The sequence below is a fragment of the Calypte anna genome, chromosome 2, assembly GCF_003957555.1.
Source record: "Calypte anna isolate BGI_N300 chromosome 2, bCalAnn1_v1.p, whole genome shotgun sequence".
Taxonomy (NCBI): domain Eukaryota; kingdom Metazoa; phylum Chordata; class Aves; order Apodiformes; family Trochilidae; genus Calypte; species Calypte anna.
In genome coordinates, this window is record NC_044245.1 from 84,067,751 (window position 1) to 84,086,578 (window position 18,828).

General features: G+C 40.1%; 1 protein-coding gene across 3 annotated transcripts in view; it reads left to right on the forward strand.

Annotated features, from left to right (window-relative positions):
• FHOD3 (formin homology 2 domain containing 3) overlaps positions 1-18,828 on the forward strand; it is a 390,937-nt gene that overhangs the window by 47,062 nt on the left and 325,047 nt on the right. For all 3 annotated transcript variants that reach the window (XM_030444367.1, XM_030444368.1, XM_030444369.1), the window contains exon 3: positions 5,346-5,410. In XM_030444367.1, the coding sequence (XP_030300227.1) occupies positions 5,346-5,410 (65 nt within the window). The remainder of the gene's footprint in view (positions 1-5,345; positions 5,411-18,828) is intronic.

Here is an 18,828-nt window from a genome sequence, read left to right on the forward strand (position 1 = left end):
GCGTGTGCAAGTGAAGATAGAAATGCATAGGTGCTGAAATGAAAATATGAAGGTTGCAAACATAATGTGTTTCAGAGTGTGTCTGTTGCCACACGTTTTCTTCTGGGGACGTGCTCTTGTCCAGACTGGCTCACATGGGAGTCAGTGGCTCCTTCTTGAGTTGAAGGCTGCTTGTTGGATGCTCTTTTTGTTAAGCTGCTGCTCGTGAAAAACATGGATGTGATTATTTGAGATGGTTGCTGGTCCACCAAGAAACATGAGTGCTATGAGGGGCTGTAACAAAATGTGAAGGATGTATTGGGCATGTGTGCTTTGAAAGGTTTCCATGAGGAGCAGCATGTGTGTTAGGTTTTTATAATGCTTGTAGGTTATTGCATCAGGCAGAAGTAGATGCAGAATTATTGTAGGGTAAGTTGTCAAGTTAGGCTGGCTTCAAGTGCTGGCCAGGTCTGAAGGCATTTTCAATGTTGTGTTGAGGTGAGTTTTCATCCAGCCTGGGTCCCTCTGGGATAAAGAACAGCCTGTGGTGTTTAGCTTGATTCAATAACTCATTGTATTTGCTTTGTTGGTGGTTATGAAGGACTATGAAACTATCATTTGATTATTTCAAGAGAGGTATGGGGGCAAGGTAAACTGATGTCTGGCTGATCTGATACCACCTGGTTCAGAGTTGGCCTTGCTGTGAGTGATTTAGTGATTTTGAACCTCCTAACAGTGATTGTGACTGATTGTGGAAGGGGGCTTGAAGGCTAGGGAGTGACAGACCTTCCTGACTACATACCCAGAAGTGACTGATAGTGTGATGAGCGCTGGAGTGAGACCCTTGGCTTTCATGACAAGCTGGAACCCAGTTCTTTTCCTTCATTCCACCAGACCTGGCTGCTCTTAAACAAAAGTTACACAAATGTCTCATTTGTGTAGTTAAAATGGAAATTCTGGGTGAATTATGTAAGAGTAAAGAGGACAGTCCTATAGCATGTACATAAAAACAAGATTCAGGATGCCTTGCAATGTCTTCAAACTTTGTTACTACTAAAATGCCTCACAGCAATCAGGAGAGGGGGCTGTCAGAGACAGAATAGATTCTAACACTTGGTGTAAAAAATAGAAAAAAATTCTCTCCCTTGTCCAGTTGAGAAGGGAAGTGATAGAACAGCTTTGGTTGGCACCTGGCATCCAGCCAGGGTCAGTCTGCCACAGTGATAGATTGCTAATAGGAATTATAGGTAGCTTGGGGCAAGGACAGCAATAATTTATGTAGATGCATTTCAGCATAATGGCCACATCTCAGGGAGGCTTTAAAGAATATGCTGAATAAACTGGAACAAGTGATGATGCTTTGGAACAAGTTCCTTCACTTCAGTACCTAGAAAGTCAAGTATTGGATATAGTGCCTGGCTTTTCTGAATTCATCTGTGTATGGATTTACAGGTTGCAGAACTTTGGACTTCTTCCTTCCTCAGGTCTCTATAGGGACATCAGCTTTTATATATTCCAAACTCATATCCCTCATGCTAGCTCAGTCTAACTGTTACTGCTCTTACTCGGTGAATAAAGGTATGTCAGGAACATCTCTGTAAAAAAACAATTTTCAATTAGAAACATGTGAGCTATATTAAATCTCATGGGAGATACTGGGAAATGCAGCTTCACGCTGAGGGGAGTAAAGTAGTTACTGCCCTAAAAGTACCAGGCTACCAATGCCACTATTTTAAGTGGAAGGTAAAGTGGTTTAGATAAACCTGCCAAGTACCGGCATTAAACTCTGATTTATAGTGCTACCTTTCCTGTTATTTGCAAAAAACCTAACACTAGTTGATATATGTATATATATCAGAGTGCAGTAGGATTTTATTCTTTCCTAATTAGTCTGGCTGTGGAGCCCAAGGCTTTTGCACTTGCTTTAATACTTACATGTATGCGCTGACTCTTCTATATCATTATTATGATGTTTTTCCTCATGTTCTGGTGCTATGGAAGATGTTTAGCTGATTATTATTTAAATGTTTTAAGTTCCCCTCTTGTTCTTCTTCCCCCCATCCTGTCATTTTGGAAGAGCAAAAAAATGGTCATGCAGTGGCCAGAGGAGAAAAGTTTGGTGAGCACAGAGTGGAAGGCATGAGTGACACAAGTTGGCAGGTCTTGCAAAACTGAGTTTGAACAACAGCTTTGAAGAACAAAGCTGTTGTTCCTTACGAAGTGAAGGCCTGAGTAGAAATGTCTCAGCACCTCCCCTGTGCTGAAGTGCTGGTTGCAAGTGAAGTGAGTTGGGTGTCTGCTCCCATGGCTCACAGGCAGCCTGCAGAGGCCATGTCAGGCAGACTGGCTGTCATAGAATCATAGAATCGGCTGGGTTGGAAGGGACCTCAGAGATCATCGAGTCCAACCCTTGAACCACCGTTGTGGTTGCTAGACTATGGCACTGAGTGCCACATCCAGTCTCTTTTTAAATATCTCCAGGGACGGAGAATCCACTACTTCCCTGGGCAGCCCATTCCAATGCCGGATCACTCTCTCCATAAAGAAATTCTTTCTAATATCTAACCTAAATTTCCCCTGGCACAACTTAAGACCATGCCCTCTTGTCTTGTTGAAAGTCATCTGGCAAAAGAGACCAACGTCCACCCGGTTACACCCTCCTTTCAGGGAGTTGTAGAGAGCAATGAGGTCTCCCCTGAGCCGCCTCTTCTCCAGGCTGAACAGCCCCAGCTCTCTTAGCCTCTCCTCATAGGGTCTGTGCCTTTCCTTTCAATAGTAAACACATTCTGCTTTCTTGAAACCTCTTCCTGTAGCTCAACAATCAGGAGATCTTTTAAAAGAGCAAATTTGCTTTTGGACAGCTGTTTAACTAGAAGCCTTTATTGCTACATTTCATCTCTTATTTTGAAAACATAAGGTCACATATTTGTTGTAGAGAGAAAGATAACATTTTCAGCTACCTGACATATTTTACGGTAGTCTGTATTCTGAAAAATAAGTAAGAAACAGGTATTTCCTCATGCACACTATTTTTTAATCTATACACCCCTTAAAATCACTTTTGTAGACCTCCTTGAAGACTGAATGGTGCGTAAGTAACAGCAACTTTTAAGGGCTAGACAAGACCTTAGTCCTGAAAGAAGGCACAGATGGGCAACTACCACAGTCTGTTTTGCAGATGGGGGATGCAGGGTGTAGGGAAACTAAGCTCATGTTCTTAGTGTAATTGAGGTTTGTCTTTTGATGTGGCCCATTGACACCTCTGTGTCCTGCCCTCACTTTCTACTGTGCAGGGAAGCTGTGGCAACAGGGAGGTTGAAAATGGATCCTTCTTTGTCCCACATGGGAGATTCTAATCCCTGAGCCATTCCTCTTTTGTTTCCATAGAAGGGATTTCTTCCTTTTGTCTCAAGTACTAATGGAGGGGGAGAGAGAAGTTCAGAAATCTTGTATTGTCTTTGAAAGAATTAGGGTCTACCCTAGTAAGAATGTAACAGCTCTTGTAAAAGTGAGGCGATAAATCAATGGGTGATGCTAGTATTGGTGTTTTAAATTTGGTACTCTGACAAAGATTACTCACAACCTTTGCAAATTAAATATTCCAGAAGAGTCCTGGCATCCCTGTGGTAAGGGGCAGCTGTTAAAAATCTGCAGGACGTGAGCGCAGACAAAGACTCTGTCCAGCTGAAATGGTGGGAGGAGTTTAGGTGGGCAGAGAGTCAGTCCTAAACCTGGAACTGCTCCAGGAAACTTTGAAATCCAGACTGCAGGCAGTTCTTGTGGTGAGAATAGCATTTTGCTTCTCAGCACTTCAAAAATGTTAAGAGAAGGCTCACACTTTCCCCACGTTATTCTCATGATGTTCAGGCAGACCCATTGAAGAACAATTTAAATTAAAGTTGGATTTTAAAAAATTATGTTCAATTATTTTGATTATAGAGAAAGGTTGCCATTCTTAAACTGGAATTAAGCCCTCTATTAGCAGGTACCTGGTTACATATTAACCACTTTTTCAGTTTCTTAATGGGCTTTTTTTGCTATGCTACTTTGGGAGCAATATTTTTTCTGAAAATACCTGTCACTGGTTCACTAAACTGCCTTCCAAAAAAGTTATTTGGGATATGATCTAACATACAGTTTCTTGTTGGAAGTAATGAAAAATATTTTAGTTTCTCAAAGCAACTGTGTGCAAGAGTACAGCAGGGTTGGGAAAGAACCATTGTTGCTGTCTGGAAAACAGTGGGTTTGTTCTGATGGACTTACAGCCAGGGGGAAATTCTGCTGGGTGTTTGTGCAGAAGGATTGGCCCTGAAATCTAAGCAGAATCTGAACGTTTAAACTGAAGAAGTTTGTGCTGGTTTTGAATTTGCTTCTAATTTGTATATCGAAGTGGGTCTAGAGTTTGCATGACATAAACTAAGCTGCATCTGAAATTGGTTCGAAAACCAATTTTGTTTCTTGCATTATTTTTTCATGATAAAATCACAGAATTGTTGAGGTTGGAAGGGAACTCTGGATGTGATACAGTCCACCCACTATCCTCAAGTGTGGCCATGTAGAGCCACTTATTTGGGAATCTCATCTTCAGTTTCACAGGAAAGAGCAACAATATAGTGCTCTATAAATGGAAAAGACTTTTGGCTTTTTTTTGCTTTCTAGGTTTTGTCAGGTGAGCAGGTATGGATGTGGAGGGACGGTTCTGGCCATGTCCTCATGCTGGTTTGTGGGTGCAGCACTTAGAAATCAACAATGATGCTCTTGTCCAGATGGAAATATGTATATAGTACAAATGAGAAATGTAGCAGCTAATTAAGAAGAAGTAATTCTGTTTAAGACCAGGATGAAACTGAAATGGTGCCGGAGAGGAGGAAAACTATTTTGCCTCATAGTATGAAAAAAAAAAAAATCTGTGTTCTTTCAAGACTCTTCAGGGTACATGAGGAACCTCTTGTTTGACTTTGCTTTTTCTTATCATATTTATCTCTAGCTTTAAAATAGTTCTGTGAAAATTAAAATGTTCAGTCCTCACTTCAACTTCTCTAATACAGATTTCTAGAGAGTCACTGTGGTGGGATGACCTTGGCTGCTTGCCAGGTAGTTGCCTACTCAGCTGCTTTGTTGTTCCCTGTCCTCAACAGAAGGGAGGGAAAATAAGATGAAAAAAGCCTCATTGATTGAGATAAAGATGGGGAGGTCACTTACCAGTTACTATCTTTAAATTAAAACAGAGTTGAATTGTAAAAAGCAAAGACAAACCCACAACACCTTCTACCAGACTTTTTTGTTACACTTAAATTCACTCCCTCGTTCCCAGCTGCTCTACCTCTGTCCTAAACCTTTCATATTTTTCTCTTATATTTTTTTAGGAGGGGCAAGAAGCACAGTATAATTCTAAGGACCCAGCTGTCAGTGAGAGTCCATGCCTGCATTGGTAAGTGAAAATCAACATCCCTCAAAAAGAGAATGAATAAGCAAAGTCAAACTGAGAAGTAGATCTAAGAGAGTATGAATTAGGCTTTCTGTATTCCAGGTTAAGAAAATGGCCAGTAAATTGTTCTAATTGTTTTGTTTGTTGTGTGCTAGGATGAGGTTATAAGAGATTACCCTCAAAGAATGTTAAGCAGCACAAGTAAATGTGATGGTTCAGAGTGCTTTGGAGAATCTTGGATTTTCTGTCTTGCCACAGCCATTGTGTCTGCCTGAAGAAGACTGAGTTACAAACTGGAAAGGGATCTGAAGAATTGTTGGCTGGCAACTAACTACTGCATTCCAATAGCATATAATTTTTAATACCTCACATCATGCAGACATTGGCCACGTACTTGTCATTATCACAACCCTGGTTAAGACAATGCTGTCATGAGGAAAGGTCTAATGAAAGTCATAATGTGTGTGGTAGAGCTTTAAGGTTGCATAAATGAAGGCTGATGTGTTGTGGGGGTGTTAATATGCTCTTCAGGGTTCTGCAGAGCAGCATGTTCATTGATTATTTGTGGCAAGATAACGCTTGTGTTCTGGTGATACTAATGATAGATGGTATGGGTGGTTCATTTAAGAAAATAAAAAAATAATCCTAAATGTATGCTCTGCAGTTTGCTGTTCTGTTTTCAGCTTCTCTGTAGTGGATTCAACACCCTAATATGTTTAGCTCATAGTTGGTCTTGCTTCAAGAGATCCTAGATGAAGCATTCCAATATAGATACAGTAGAGATACATTCCTGAAAAGGTGGAGGAAAAAGTCTAAGTTTTCTATTATTTCCACAACCCTAGTCCTTTCAAAGGATTTGGGCTTTAAATACAACCCAACTTCATTCCCCTGCCCCCAGGATGCATTATGAAACGTCCTTTCTGGGAATTTGAACTGAGCATAAGCAACCTACAGAATTCCTCAAATACCTCCCATTGAGAGCAGTCTCTGGGCTGCCTCATGCAGGAACAGATTCTTCTCCACTACCATTGACTTGAAGTACAGTAGGGCAAGCCTGTGTGTTAAGTATTAGAGGAGAAACAGAGATGCTGTGAAGTCTAGGTTGATTTTATAAATGTGAACCAAATTAAGAACAGCTTGGAGAAGCTTGTTCTTGTTAGGTCTGGGAATATCTTTGGCAAAACAGACCGGTGCAGAAAAACAAGATTTCATGTTTCCAGGACTGAGGTTTTATAAAAACAATTTTCATATAAAAGATTTGTCCAGATTGCAGCCATCGAGGAATTGGAGCTTGCCAGGTTCCGAGCTTCCACGTGCGGTTGGTTTGTTGCTATCTGTTTGCATTCAAGCTCACTGTGGGCAATTAGGCACATTACTCCTTGTGTATTTTAATTGTTCCTGTACAAAAGGGTGTTCCTTTGTCAGGTGCTGTGACTCTTTGGCAGTGATGATGCATTCAGTGGTCAGTACAGAGGAAGCCAGGCTGCAAAACTCAAGTTCAGATTTCAAACTCCTAGAGCAGAGGTGTGTTTGGATATGGGCTCTTGGCTTCGCTCGTTATAGGCAGAAAAGCCAAATGCAAGATCTGGTTCTAATTTCCAGCCCCTCTGCTAAAGTTTTGATTTTTAGGTTAAGTTTTTGTTTCAGCCTGTAGCTTGATGTAATGTGTAATGTAGTTTCTTTTATCATCTTTCTTTTTTCTTTTTTTCTTTCTTTTTTCTTCTTTTTCCCTACATATCAAACGTATCTGCTTTTTAGGATGTGATAGTTTGAGTCAGGGACTGTCTGCAGTTCTTGGTTCTGGCCTGATTTGGTAACCTGTGCCTGGCAGTTAAACTTGTCATGGAATAGGAGGGGTTTCTCACTGGCACAGGTGGTACTTTTCTTCATCTTGTGCATACTTTTACATCAGCTGCATGGTAATCAACATCTCTTTTGAAATATAAACAGTAGGTTTTGAGAGTAAAAGGTGTCTTAGACGTTTGGAGCAGACGCCAGAAGCTAGAGCAATCCGAGATGGTGTTATGTGGAATAAAACCATCTTGCTCTGGCTATTTTCTTCACAGTATCCTTGGAAAGCATCATGGTTAGCAGTGTTACTGACCAAGGAAAGTCCCTAATAAGTATGTAGGAATGCTTTATAAGAAGATGTGGCTTGTGCTGTAGTGCCCTTCCTCTAGGGCTTGCTGTCATCCTTGCATTTAAGGTTTTACCCTGTTCTGAAGAGCTGACAGATGTAAAGTAATAATTTGCTGTCATAAAATCTCCTCTTTGGCAGCAGAACTAATATTTTTTTTTCCTTCTTCCTAGTGTGTACTTCTAAATTGTGGGAAATACACAAGTGTTTATATTCAGATATCCAGATAAAGTTTTCCATCATTAATGACTTCAAACTCCAGGGAATTCATTGGGCTTTAACATCGGAGAATAGCCAATGTTTTATGAGACTAGGAAGCTTTAGCAAGTTCCATGTCAAGTAGGGTGGGTTTGTTTTTGGCTTTTTGTGTGGGTTTTGGGTTTGGGTTTTTTTGGTTGGTTTTTTTTTTTGCTTTTAAGCAGGGCAGGGAAAGAATGAAGCCTAAGAACTTGTGTATGGAACTTGTTACTGAGTGGTATTTTCTGCCCTATTGAATACTGGTCACTCTTAAGCATCTCACTCAAATGAATACATTAATACTCCCCTCCAGTTTTAGTTCTCGTTTTGTTCAAACTAAGGACTCACCATGGAGAAACAAATTTTCTTTTTATTTGTCAATCTACTTATGTTCTTGTTTTGGTTTGATCCTGATTAAATTGTCAAGACTAACTACAAAAATAAAGTTTAAGTGGTTTTAATACAAACTGCAATATTTTCAGTGTTCTCTTATATCAGAAGAATATCACTGACACCAGTCTTGTTCATAGAATATAACTGAAAAATATAGATGTACTTTTGTAATTCCTGATGTTAAAAGATCCTAGTGCTGGAAGATCTGTCCTTTGAATAACCTAGTGTTTGGTTTTCATTCTTTTATTTTTTTTCTCCCCTACAATCTGTCAAATTTCACCTGGTATCCCAATTGGATTTACTGTAAGTTAATAGTCTGTGGGAAATGGATTTCTGGTACTTTTGGCAGCCATATGACTGGCTTTGTTTGTATTTAGTTGTGTCTTGATTTAATTTTAATTTTATGTATTTAGCAATTACAGTGTTCAGCTGAAGTCTTGATAAAGTACAATGTAAAGGAGGAGGGAGAACACCAAGAGTGCCAAAAACGTTTGCCCCTGAAATTAAATGAATATTTTCATCAGACCAACTTTGATTATGAAGTTGTAAAGATCTTTAGAAGGTCCACTGTTATCAGAGAGTGATTTGGTTTATTCACTTTGTCTTTGCTTGGACATTTCTGTGTTGCAGCTGGTGCTTCATTTGTCTGTTGATTGGTTTCTTGTTAGTTTTCTCTCAAAATCTGAGGAAAAGGTACTATTTATTCCTATATATCTGGACAGAATATCTAGTCCAGGACAGTCCAATGTCCTCTTTTGTAACACTTATGCCCGTGGTGAGGAATTCGGAATGTTGCTCTAAATGCTGAAAATGAGATTGGATTGAGGACCCATGACAATGACTTAGAATGATTCTGGCAAAAGAAGTTTGGCATCATCTATAGGTGTCAATACAATACAATGCAGTACAACAGAAATGAAAAAAAAAAAAGGTGGCTGTAGTTCTGGATACATGTATTGGCTTGGGATTGCTCAGAGTACTGTAGCTTGGAAAGTCAGCCAGTGTTGCAAAGTATATTTTAAATGTTACTTCTCCTTTGTGTCAGTTTATGATGTAAAAAAAAAAACAAAACCCCCCAAAAATCCCAACAAAACAAACACATCTCAATTGGATACTAAAACCCTTTTTCTTTATAAAATCATGGGTTTGTACACTTACAGCTCCATATATTTATGCAAAGTCTTTCTTATATCTGTCTGTATATTAAAAATAATTTGTATAGATATTTTTGTGTATTAAGTTTCATAGCTTGAGCCATCTTGGTCCCTAAACGGTGTACAAGGATATTACTGGAAGAGTCTTGCTAAATGAATAATCTAGCTTCATTATTAATCATTATAACCATTTCATAATCCTGTTCTGTTGGCTTTTGCACATGGGCAGTTGCAGTTTTATTGGGACATGGTTCTCTTAAGTGATCTACAGCCCATCCCTACCCATCCTTGCATAAGTGCTCAGCAATTTATTCCCAAGTATGGGATACAATAGCTGCCACGCCACACAGCAGCTGTTTTTAACTCCTGTTATTAATGCTTCAGCTTTACCCAGCAGTGTTAGCACCAGTAAGTCAACCTTTCCATCAGCTTTTTAGATTACCTTTTTGGCATGCTCTGGCTCGATACCTTTTTAGAAATGTAACTATAGGTACAGAGCCTTGAGCTCCGTTTGGTTTTGTACCTGAGGGGAGCTGTGAGCTAGGAGGCTGGTAGAAGCCAGCTGGTTTTATTTGTTCTTTAGTGGCTGAAGTATGCAGCTAGTCCTTTTTCCCATATACAGTTTTCCCTTCTGTTACCCATTACATGGACTTTTTGCTTGTAGCACAGCAGGTGTGATTAGGTCCTGAACTATATATGCATTTATTGAACCTTCTGGTAGGACCTTTCCCTCCAAGCACTTGAGATGCAAGTTCCTTCCCAGAGAAGCTACTGTGCTTTCCCAAAGGCAAAGTCATCTCATATCTACAAGCATATCTGGCACTTGGTTGTAGAGGAGTTAAGATATATGGAGAAGTAGGGAAAAAAACGTGGTATTATCTTGCTTAAGGTGCTTCTCCCTACAAATATCATTATTGGATTTGGTCTGCAATGTGTTTGTGGTGTGCTGAGTGCCCAAGTCACACGCCATGGACACTGTGAATCTCCTCTGGCCCATATTTCAAATCTTTCTTTGAAAAAGCTTTATTTTAAAGAAAAAGCTTTAAAATAAACAAGTTTGGTGTTTTGGGGTTTGTTAGGAGTTTCTGAATGCATTAAGAGTCTAAATAAAAGGAAGTCTAGTTGTGGCACTACAGTCTTTCCTTGAACTCTTTCTTTGGGGAAGTAGTGATTGATATGTTCAAATTAAAGAGGTGCTTTGGGTGATCTGAAGGGCTTTTTACAGTTTTCTGTTCAGTGTTAGGCATTCCTAACAGAAAACATTTTCAGTCTGAGAGAGGAGAGGAAACATGTGGAGAGCATTAGCAGTTCAGCGAAACGTGCAACCGATTCGGATTTAATTTAAAGGGAACAAAAGAGGTGCCTTGAGAATTTCTCGGAAGCTCTGTGGGTTTGCCTTCTTTGCACTGATGGTAACAGGAGAGAAGGAGAGGTGAGCTGAAATTGCTTTATTGAGTATCTTCTTAGCATAATTGGGGCAGAAAAGATGGTGATTAATCGATTTAATGGTGCTGCACAGGGATCCCGCATGCGTTTTGGAATTGTAATCGTGACATGCTTCCTATGACTCTTGCTGTAACTTGGGAGAAGTCCTGGCTTAAATGAAGATAATAAACAACATGTTTATTAGATGTAAACTGACATCACACAAATTGAGAAAATGTGAAAATGTTTGGGGGGATTTTTTTTTTAATTTTAAGGATTAGTTTTGTTTTTTTTTAACAGAAAATAATTTGAGTTCTAGTGCAGACAGAGCACACAGTACTGAGGCCTGTTTCCAGATGTGATTGGAGATATCTGGTTCAGCTCTCTTTCAGTTGTAGTGAAACATGAAATAGCTGCATAGTCTATGATAAAAATACCTTTTTCAGCTTTTTAGGATTATTTCCTGAGAATGTGGAACACAGATGCTCTTAAGTAAAATCCCCTGGTTTCCAGATCAGATTGCTTTGTGAAAATCTATCCATATAAATAACTTGTGGTTTTGCTCTAAAAATGTACACCACTTTAAACTGAAATGTTAGACTTTTGTTGTGCTCCTTGTGCATGCTTTTAGTCTGCGTCCTTTGTGGGATGAACCACGGTGCTTCCCCATAACCTGTGATTTACCTTCTGTGATCTCACTGAGAAACCTCTGGGCCAGTCCTGTAGCATTTCAGAATTTTGAGACAATGCAGGGTGATTTCCAAGAATTGTCCATGCATATTACATTGAAACTATAATCCTTAAAATAGGCATTACAGCAAGAGCAAAGAAGCTGTAGAGCAGATAAAGCCTCTGTTAGCAGTGAGTTGTTGCTTAGAAGTGGTGGATTCCTGCTTTAAAGGGGCTTTTCCAGGTGTGAAAGGACTGCTGCAGAGTGTGCTAGTGGGATGCTTTTTTCATCTTGGGAAACTTTGGTTAAAATGTGAGGGCTTATCTGACTCCACTCACACCAAGAATACAGTAGAAATAGAGTGAAATATCTTTTAATTGGGATATCCTCTTTCTGACTTTTTTTCCTTAATAACTTAGATTTCCATAATAATTCTTTTTTCTTGCAATATATAAAAAATAGCAGGGAGAAGGAATCTACTTTTGGATCTTAAAACATAGTGAGATTTAAAACAAATCTTGTTTCTGCACAAACAAAAATTTTCAACCATACTCAGTAGCACCCTAAAGGAAATAACCTCTTTGTAAAGCCATGATGGAAAAGAAGTAGTATGATGCTTTGCTTCCCACCCCCCAAAGCAATCCCATTTAGACCTGCTTCAGATATATTTTTAAATTAATTACAAAGTACTATAATACTAATGTAAATTTTTTCGTCGTGACATTAAAATTACATGTACTGTTCTTTCTTTGCCTTCAGCTATCCTATTCCTCTTTCATTTGTAACCCTTTCATCTTCTTCATGTGCAGCTGCTTTTATTTATGTAGAAAATAAGATGACTTAATTTGTAAGTTGTGTGTCTCTTGAATGAAATATTCCAAAGATAGAAACTTTATTCAAATAGGTGGTATGGTTCCCTGATGTTGTCTTCTTTAACCCTTGTACGTGAGGTATCCACCAAAACCAGCGTCAAGAAAATGTGTGCTATAGTGCAAAATATTGCTATGGTGCCTTTGGAAAAGCTGAGATAAAATGCTCATCTTGGGATCAGAACATACCACAAGCAGATATGGTCATCAGGGCTAGAGGAATCCCACCACTCTTTATCATTATGGTTTTCTACTTGTACAAGCTTGGTGAAGTTCCTAGTGTGTCTGTTTGGAAAAGGGCATTAGATAGGGGATTTTTTAAAGCATTTAATTGGCAAAATATTGCCAATGAAAAAATGAAAATACAAGCTTTATAAAATATTGTATCATGCCGATGACCTTCTTTATTTCACAATTTTCCTTGTCTTCAAGTGTTACTCTAAGAATGAGCTGTCCTTTTCTGTTTGGTTGGGTTTTTATGTACAGTATCTGTATTTTAATAACAATAACATTTCCTTTAATTCTCTCTTTTTCCTGTTTAGTCTCAGTAAGGCACATAAAAATTTAGACTCCAAAGAGATAAAGTTACAACTACTCAATTTAAAACCCCAGCAGAAGTTGCTGTGGCTGAGCAGCATGCTGATGTAAGTGGTAGGATGCCATAAGCCATGTCGATTCATATTTAGCAGTTTGATACGAGTCTGGTATGTATGAAGTGTTGTCTCAGGTTTCCTTTAACCTTTCAGACATTAAATATTTAGCTCTGATCTTACTGTTCAAACATGAAGAGGAGTGTGTTTATTAAAAAAAAAAAAAAAAAAAAAAGTTAAAACCTGTTTCTGCTGGTTTATTTCTCCCTGTGGCTGTTGACAAGGATTAAACTTTAGCTTCAAGGGCCAGTTGTAACTTCAGAATGTCTAAAGCTGGCATTTCAGGTTAACTTTTTATCTGTTAAGGAAGAAAATATAAATGTTGGATGTGTTCCTTACTTCTACTACATATTCCTAAATTTAGGTTCCCTGGCCATTTAAGAGTCCATTCAGCATCAAATACCACTGGAGAGATTTGCTTACTGCTTTGCTTTGTGTGAAATGTGGACAGCTGAGAAAGCTTCTGTCAGGCTGGGCATGAGAGGATGCTTGGGACTGATCTTACCAGTGCCTGAGGGCTGGGGTTTTCCTCAGCCCTTTTAGCAGTAGAAGTTACTCTGCAGGTTGTGGGGGCAGATGAGCTGTTCCAGGCAGGGGAGGATGGTAACAATACTGGAAACACATCAGCCAGCTGTCATGTCTTTTCTGCCTCTTGCTGCTTAAATGACCATCCCTGAGTGTTTCGCTATAACTGCATCAAAAATGCATTGGGAGGCTTTTCTACTTTTTTTCTTCTTTTCTTTCACAGTTGAAGTACTTGGTGTTACACTGGAAGAAAAACTTGCTAAGGAAAACATGGATGTGTTTGCAGGAAAGGTCCAGTGTCCTGTGTAACAGCATCCTGAAAAAGTTTGGTTAGAACTGTCATAAAGGAGTTCTGCCATATGTTTTTCACTTCTGTGTTTATTATTTCCCAATATATTAAAAATATGAGATCCCAAAAGAGTGGATGAGGAAATGAAATCCTCCTTGTATCTTTTGCCAGAATATCCATATACAGCTATATGCAGTGTTCTCAGAGGTGGTGTACCTTGTGAGAGGGGAGCACTTAGGGATGCTCCCCAAAGCCCTGCTGTACTTTTGTCTCAAGGTTAAGGCAAGCAATGAATAGACAAACACCCATAGCTACCCCAGACCGCATCCTGTGGGGTGCTCTGGTAGCAGTGGCTGGGTCTCCTGGATTATCACTCCTAGGTTGTTGGTCTGCACTATTTGGTTTATAATGTGCATTTGAGGTGGTATGTGTGGCTTTCAGTTCTGTATGTTGACTGTTCCAGGCTCCTTAGTCAAAATTCAGTCATTTTATTATCTTTAGTAAGACTTTATGGGGAGTTTTTCTAACTTAACTGCTATGAGGTTGGATCCTTTTTGTTTTAAAGCCAGTAAAAAACATATCATTTTATACCAACTCAGGGACCCAGAGGAACATCTGTGAGCTGGCAGTACTTGTTTGACTAGATGCCTGTTACTTCAGGGTGCTGGGTATAGTTTTCAGCTGGCTCCAGGGGATGCTTGTCCAGGAGGCAGGAAGTGTGCGGAGTCCAAACACAGAAATACCAAAACAGTTCCTAAATTTCTCTGTGGGGAAAAACAAAACACCAGAGAAGAAGCACATGCTGCACAGAAAAAAGATTTTTTGTTATTGCATCTGTTTTATGAATACTGAGAATGGGGCTTTGAGCAGCTTGTTTTAGTGGGACGTGCCCCTGCCCATGCACGGGGATTGGAACTAGATTACCTTTAAGGTCCCGTCCAACCCAAACCATTCTGTTATCCTATGAATCTCTATTCCTAATTTAAAGAAAACTAACCAAACATCCCCAAACCAACCCAAGCCCCCAAAACCAAACAAAAAACCAAAACATCAACAAGAAAACAACACAGACTTAGTTCCTTCCTCTTCTCTGCTTTCCTCTTTGTTGCGTGGAGTCTTACGAGCCTGCTTCAACTGACAAGAAGCTTTGAGGCACTGTACATAGATTTTCTTTGCCATATTGTCTGAGTTGTGCCATCTGTGGTGCATGTAGGGAAATAACTTGGAAGTTTTACTGCTGTATTGCTGCCATGAGCAGTCTTCTTCTCAGCCTCCCAGACATGCCATGCATGCAGCTTGGTGGCTGTGTTAGCCTCTAGGCTCTCTCTGTCATCAGTGGGCAGAGGGGCACTTCAGAGCATCTCAGTTATGTTCCTGCCCTGAACTGCTCTTGTTCCATTGACCATAAAGGGAACAGATTAGGGAGAGGAACTGCATGGCTGAAAAGTACACATACTATCCATTGTCCCTTTCTGGTTTATGTCTTCAGAGTCCTGATAGTAATTCTTGGATGACAGCAGCTTTTACTGAAATCTGGTTCTTTGCCAAGCTCTGAAAATAGTTGCACTGATTCCTTTTTTTACTGCTTTCTATAGGGATCTAATATGTAATTTTTATATATGAATTCGCTTATTGAAATAATTTCTGCAAAGTCATGCTGGAATGAAGCTTGGTAAGTGCAAGTAAGATTCAGGGATTCAGGCTATGAGTTGCCTCCATTGGCTCTAAGGCCCGTCGTATGGGCAGAAATGAGCTGGTGTCTGCTGCTGTTGTGTCTAAGTGCTGTGCTTAGGACTGAGGCAGATATTCTGGATGTTGGAGCACAAGACTCTCCAAATCCTCACCTGCCTTAAGACTACTTGAGGTAAGAATTCCTCCATTCTGCCCCTATGGAGTGCTGGTTTTGCATTTGAATGAAATGATGCTTTTTGGTAATTTTTACCAGCCTGCTTCCTGGTGATCAAGTCTGCAGGTGCATCCCTTTCTAAAAAGGATAAAGTTACAGTTTTAATGTGCTTCCAGCATGATGTTTCTGACAAGACATCCCTCCAGGCAAGTGACCTGCTTCCCTTATTGCAGGACTTGCTGCGCTATCTGCAAATCATAGAATCCGCTGGGTTGGAAGGGACCTCAGAGGTCAAGTCCAACCCTTGAACCACTACTGCTGCAGTTAGCTGCAAAGCTGCAAGAGCTGAAGAGGAGGTTTCCTATTTGTGTGTCTCCTGTTGCTGCTTTTATTTTCTTGTATTGCCTGATTTTCTGAGCCTGATGCTGTGCACCAGCAGATCCCAGAGGCAGCTGCTGCCTCTGCTGCCTGTTGAGGGCTGGGTGGGTGGCAGGGGGTCAGGCAGCCCGGGCACTGCCTACGCAGGATCTCTCTTAAACCTCCCTTTGGGAGTCAGGTCAACTGTACTTTGTAGTAGGCAACTTCTACTAGGAAAGATCTTTTCCCTGTTTTCTATTAATAGCAAGGAAAAGGAGACGAGAGACGCTTTGTGGACTGTATCCATACCCTTTTTGCTGAGAAAACAAGAGTGGCTGCATGTCCTGGGTATTAATATGCAATACCTTATCAGAGGTGGCTGTGGCTTGTGTCAACTTTCACCCCTCTCACGCTGTCGTCCTGGTAGATAATGAAATTGTGCCTTTTATTTATCAGTTCCCCCTCCATTATGTGATATCACAGTGACCCAACTATGTGCCATTGACCTCATGGTATCTCTTGGGGTTTTGTACTACTGTTCTTTGCACATTCATGACAGTGCTGCTTTTCATTTTTCTCTCTTTCTTACCTTGTTGATAGGACATTAGAGTGTGTTACAGCTTTTGTGTTTGTCAGGGATAGCTTGTTCTGTCTAAGAAGAAAAACAGTAGCACAAGTTGGATGAAGAGACTTATTTCCTGCCCACCTGCCCTTTCCTTTAATGAGTTCCTTGGGCTTAAGAAACATAAAAATTATGCAGGGAAACTCTTAAATTTACTTTCCTCAGCCTCTAATTTCTGAATTAAAGTAGCTGTTGCAGGTGGCTAATTTGTTGATAGATCTGAGTTTGCCATTTTGAAGCACTGTATCTGGTTTGAGGTTTTAGTATTTTGATGTTTTATCTTACTACTGCCCGTTACCTGAGTCTCCTGAGCCTCTTGGATGTTTAAGCAGGCAGCTTGCTTGTGACTTTTTCAGGGGGTTAAATTGGACTGAACAAAAGCTAAGCTGGGGAGCAAGACAATGTTCGTGTCCTTTTCTCTACTCAAATGTCCTGTGAGTGGCTGTTTCAGTTCTTCCAGATATGAGCCACGAGAATGATCAGAGGACTGGAGTGCCTGCCATATGAGGAGAAGCGGAGGAAACTGGGTCTGTTCAGCCTTGAGAAAAGAAGGCAGAGGGGAGACCTTATTAATGATGTTCCAGTACTTAATTGGGGCCTAAAAAGAAGATGAAGACTCCCAGTTTACAAGGAGTCACATGAATGAGACAAGAGGCAATGGGCACAAGTGGCTTCTGGGGAGATTCCAATTGAACATAAGAAAAATTTTTCACTGTGAGGACAGTCAGACATTGGAATGATCTTCCAGGGAAAGTAGTGTCCCCCAGTTTGTAAAGTTTTAAGTTTCAGCTCAATGGGATGCTGGGACATATCATATAAACAATAATATTAGAAGGGTTGGACCAGATGATCCTTGAGGTCCCTTCCAACCTGATGTTGTATGTTTCTATGATTCTTGATGTAAAATTAGGCTCACATCATTGAAAGTCTTGGTAAATACAAGAAAACTGAATTTATTGTAAAATGGATTCTTATGAGGATAAGTATTTGTTTTCCATTTTCATCCAGAAGACTGCCATGAAGGACTCGGTGAATAGCTCAGTTTCCTCAGTCTCATGTTTATATTCCCATGCTCTCTTGAATTAGGTACTTTGCCTGCTCTGTACTGCACAGATAGGCAGGCTGTGGTGTGCCTCATATGTTTGCAGAGAAAGAATGAACAGCTCTGGACACCTGCAAAATAAATGTTGGTTATTTAGACACTTGATTATCTGCTTCCAGCTCTAGCAACTTCCAGACTGGATTGCAAAATTTCTTAAGTATGGTTTCTGATTATCTCCTGAAACCTATTACAGTGTTTCTGTTAGCACAGTGTGCCTAGTGTGCCAGGGAGTCTATGGAGAGGATCTGTGGGAACATTCCTTGGTGTAACAGGCAAGATAAAAGTAGAAAAAATTGTTTTCTAAAAAGAAACTAAATTAAAACCTTTCCTAATCCTGAGCAGCTAAGTAGAAGGAATAATAATCTATGTAACCCTTGCATCATGGGGTTGCAAATTTGGAAATATAAACAGGCAATAACTGCAAATAACTGAGCATACTCAAGAAGCAGCTGTTTGTAGGGAAGGTGTGTGTACATTATTTATCTATTGTGCTTCAATGAAGCACATAATGAAGAGACCTGCAAGCATATATTACCAACTGTTATGGTGCGAGTAAGTGCAGAGCTTATTTATGTTATCTAGCATGATCATAAGACAATTTGAAGGTGATTATTTTATAGAGGATTATGTTCCAGAAATATTTAGGTTCTTGTCAGTTGGTAAGTTCTGAAAGATTTTCATCTTCTCCCCTACACAGAGTGAGTAAGCATGAAGTGAATCACAGATCATAGAATCACAGAATGGTTTTGGTTTGAAGAGACCTTAAAGATCATCTCAGTTCCAGCCTCCCTGAATGTGCCAGGGACTCCTTCCACTAGACCAGATTGCTAAAGGCCCCATCCAACATGGCCATGAATTCTTCCATGGAGGGGTCATCCACGTCCCCACCAAACTGGTTGTAGAACAAAATGGCCTTGCAGGATCAGACCAAAGGTCTGTGTAGGCCAGTTTCCCCATTCTTCTGCTTCATTTTGAAACAGCTGCTAACCGTAACTTAATTGAAGAATATAAGAAGAGTGCAAAGTATTCCACTAGAGTTCTTTCCAGCCTCTTGCAGTCTTGAGCTTCAGGGACTTTGAGGTGTGGTGTCTTTAGAATTGGTCACCCACTGTGGAGTCTCCTTCCAGGAACCTGCCCAGCTGCTC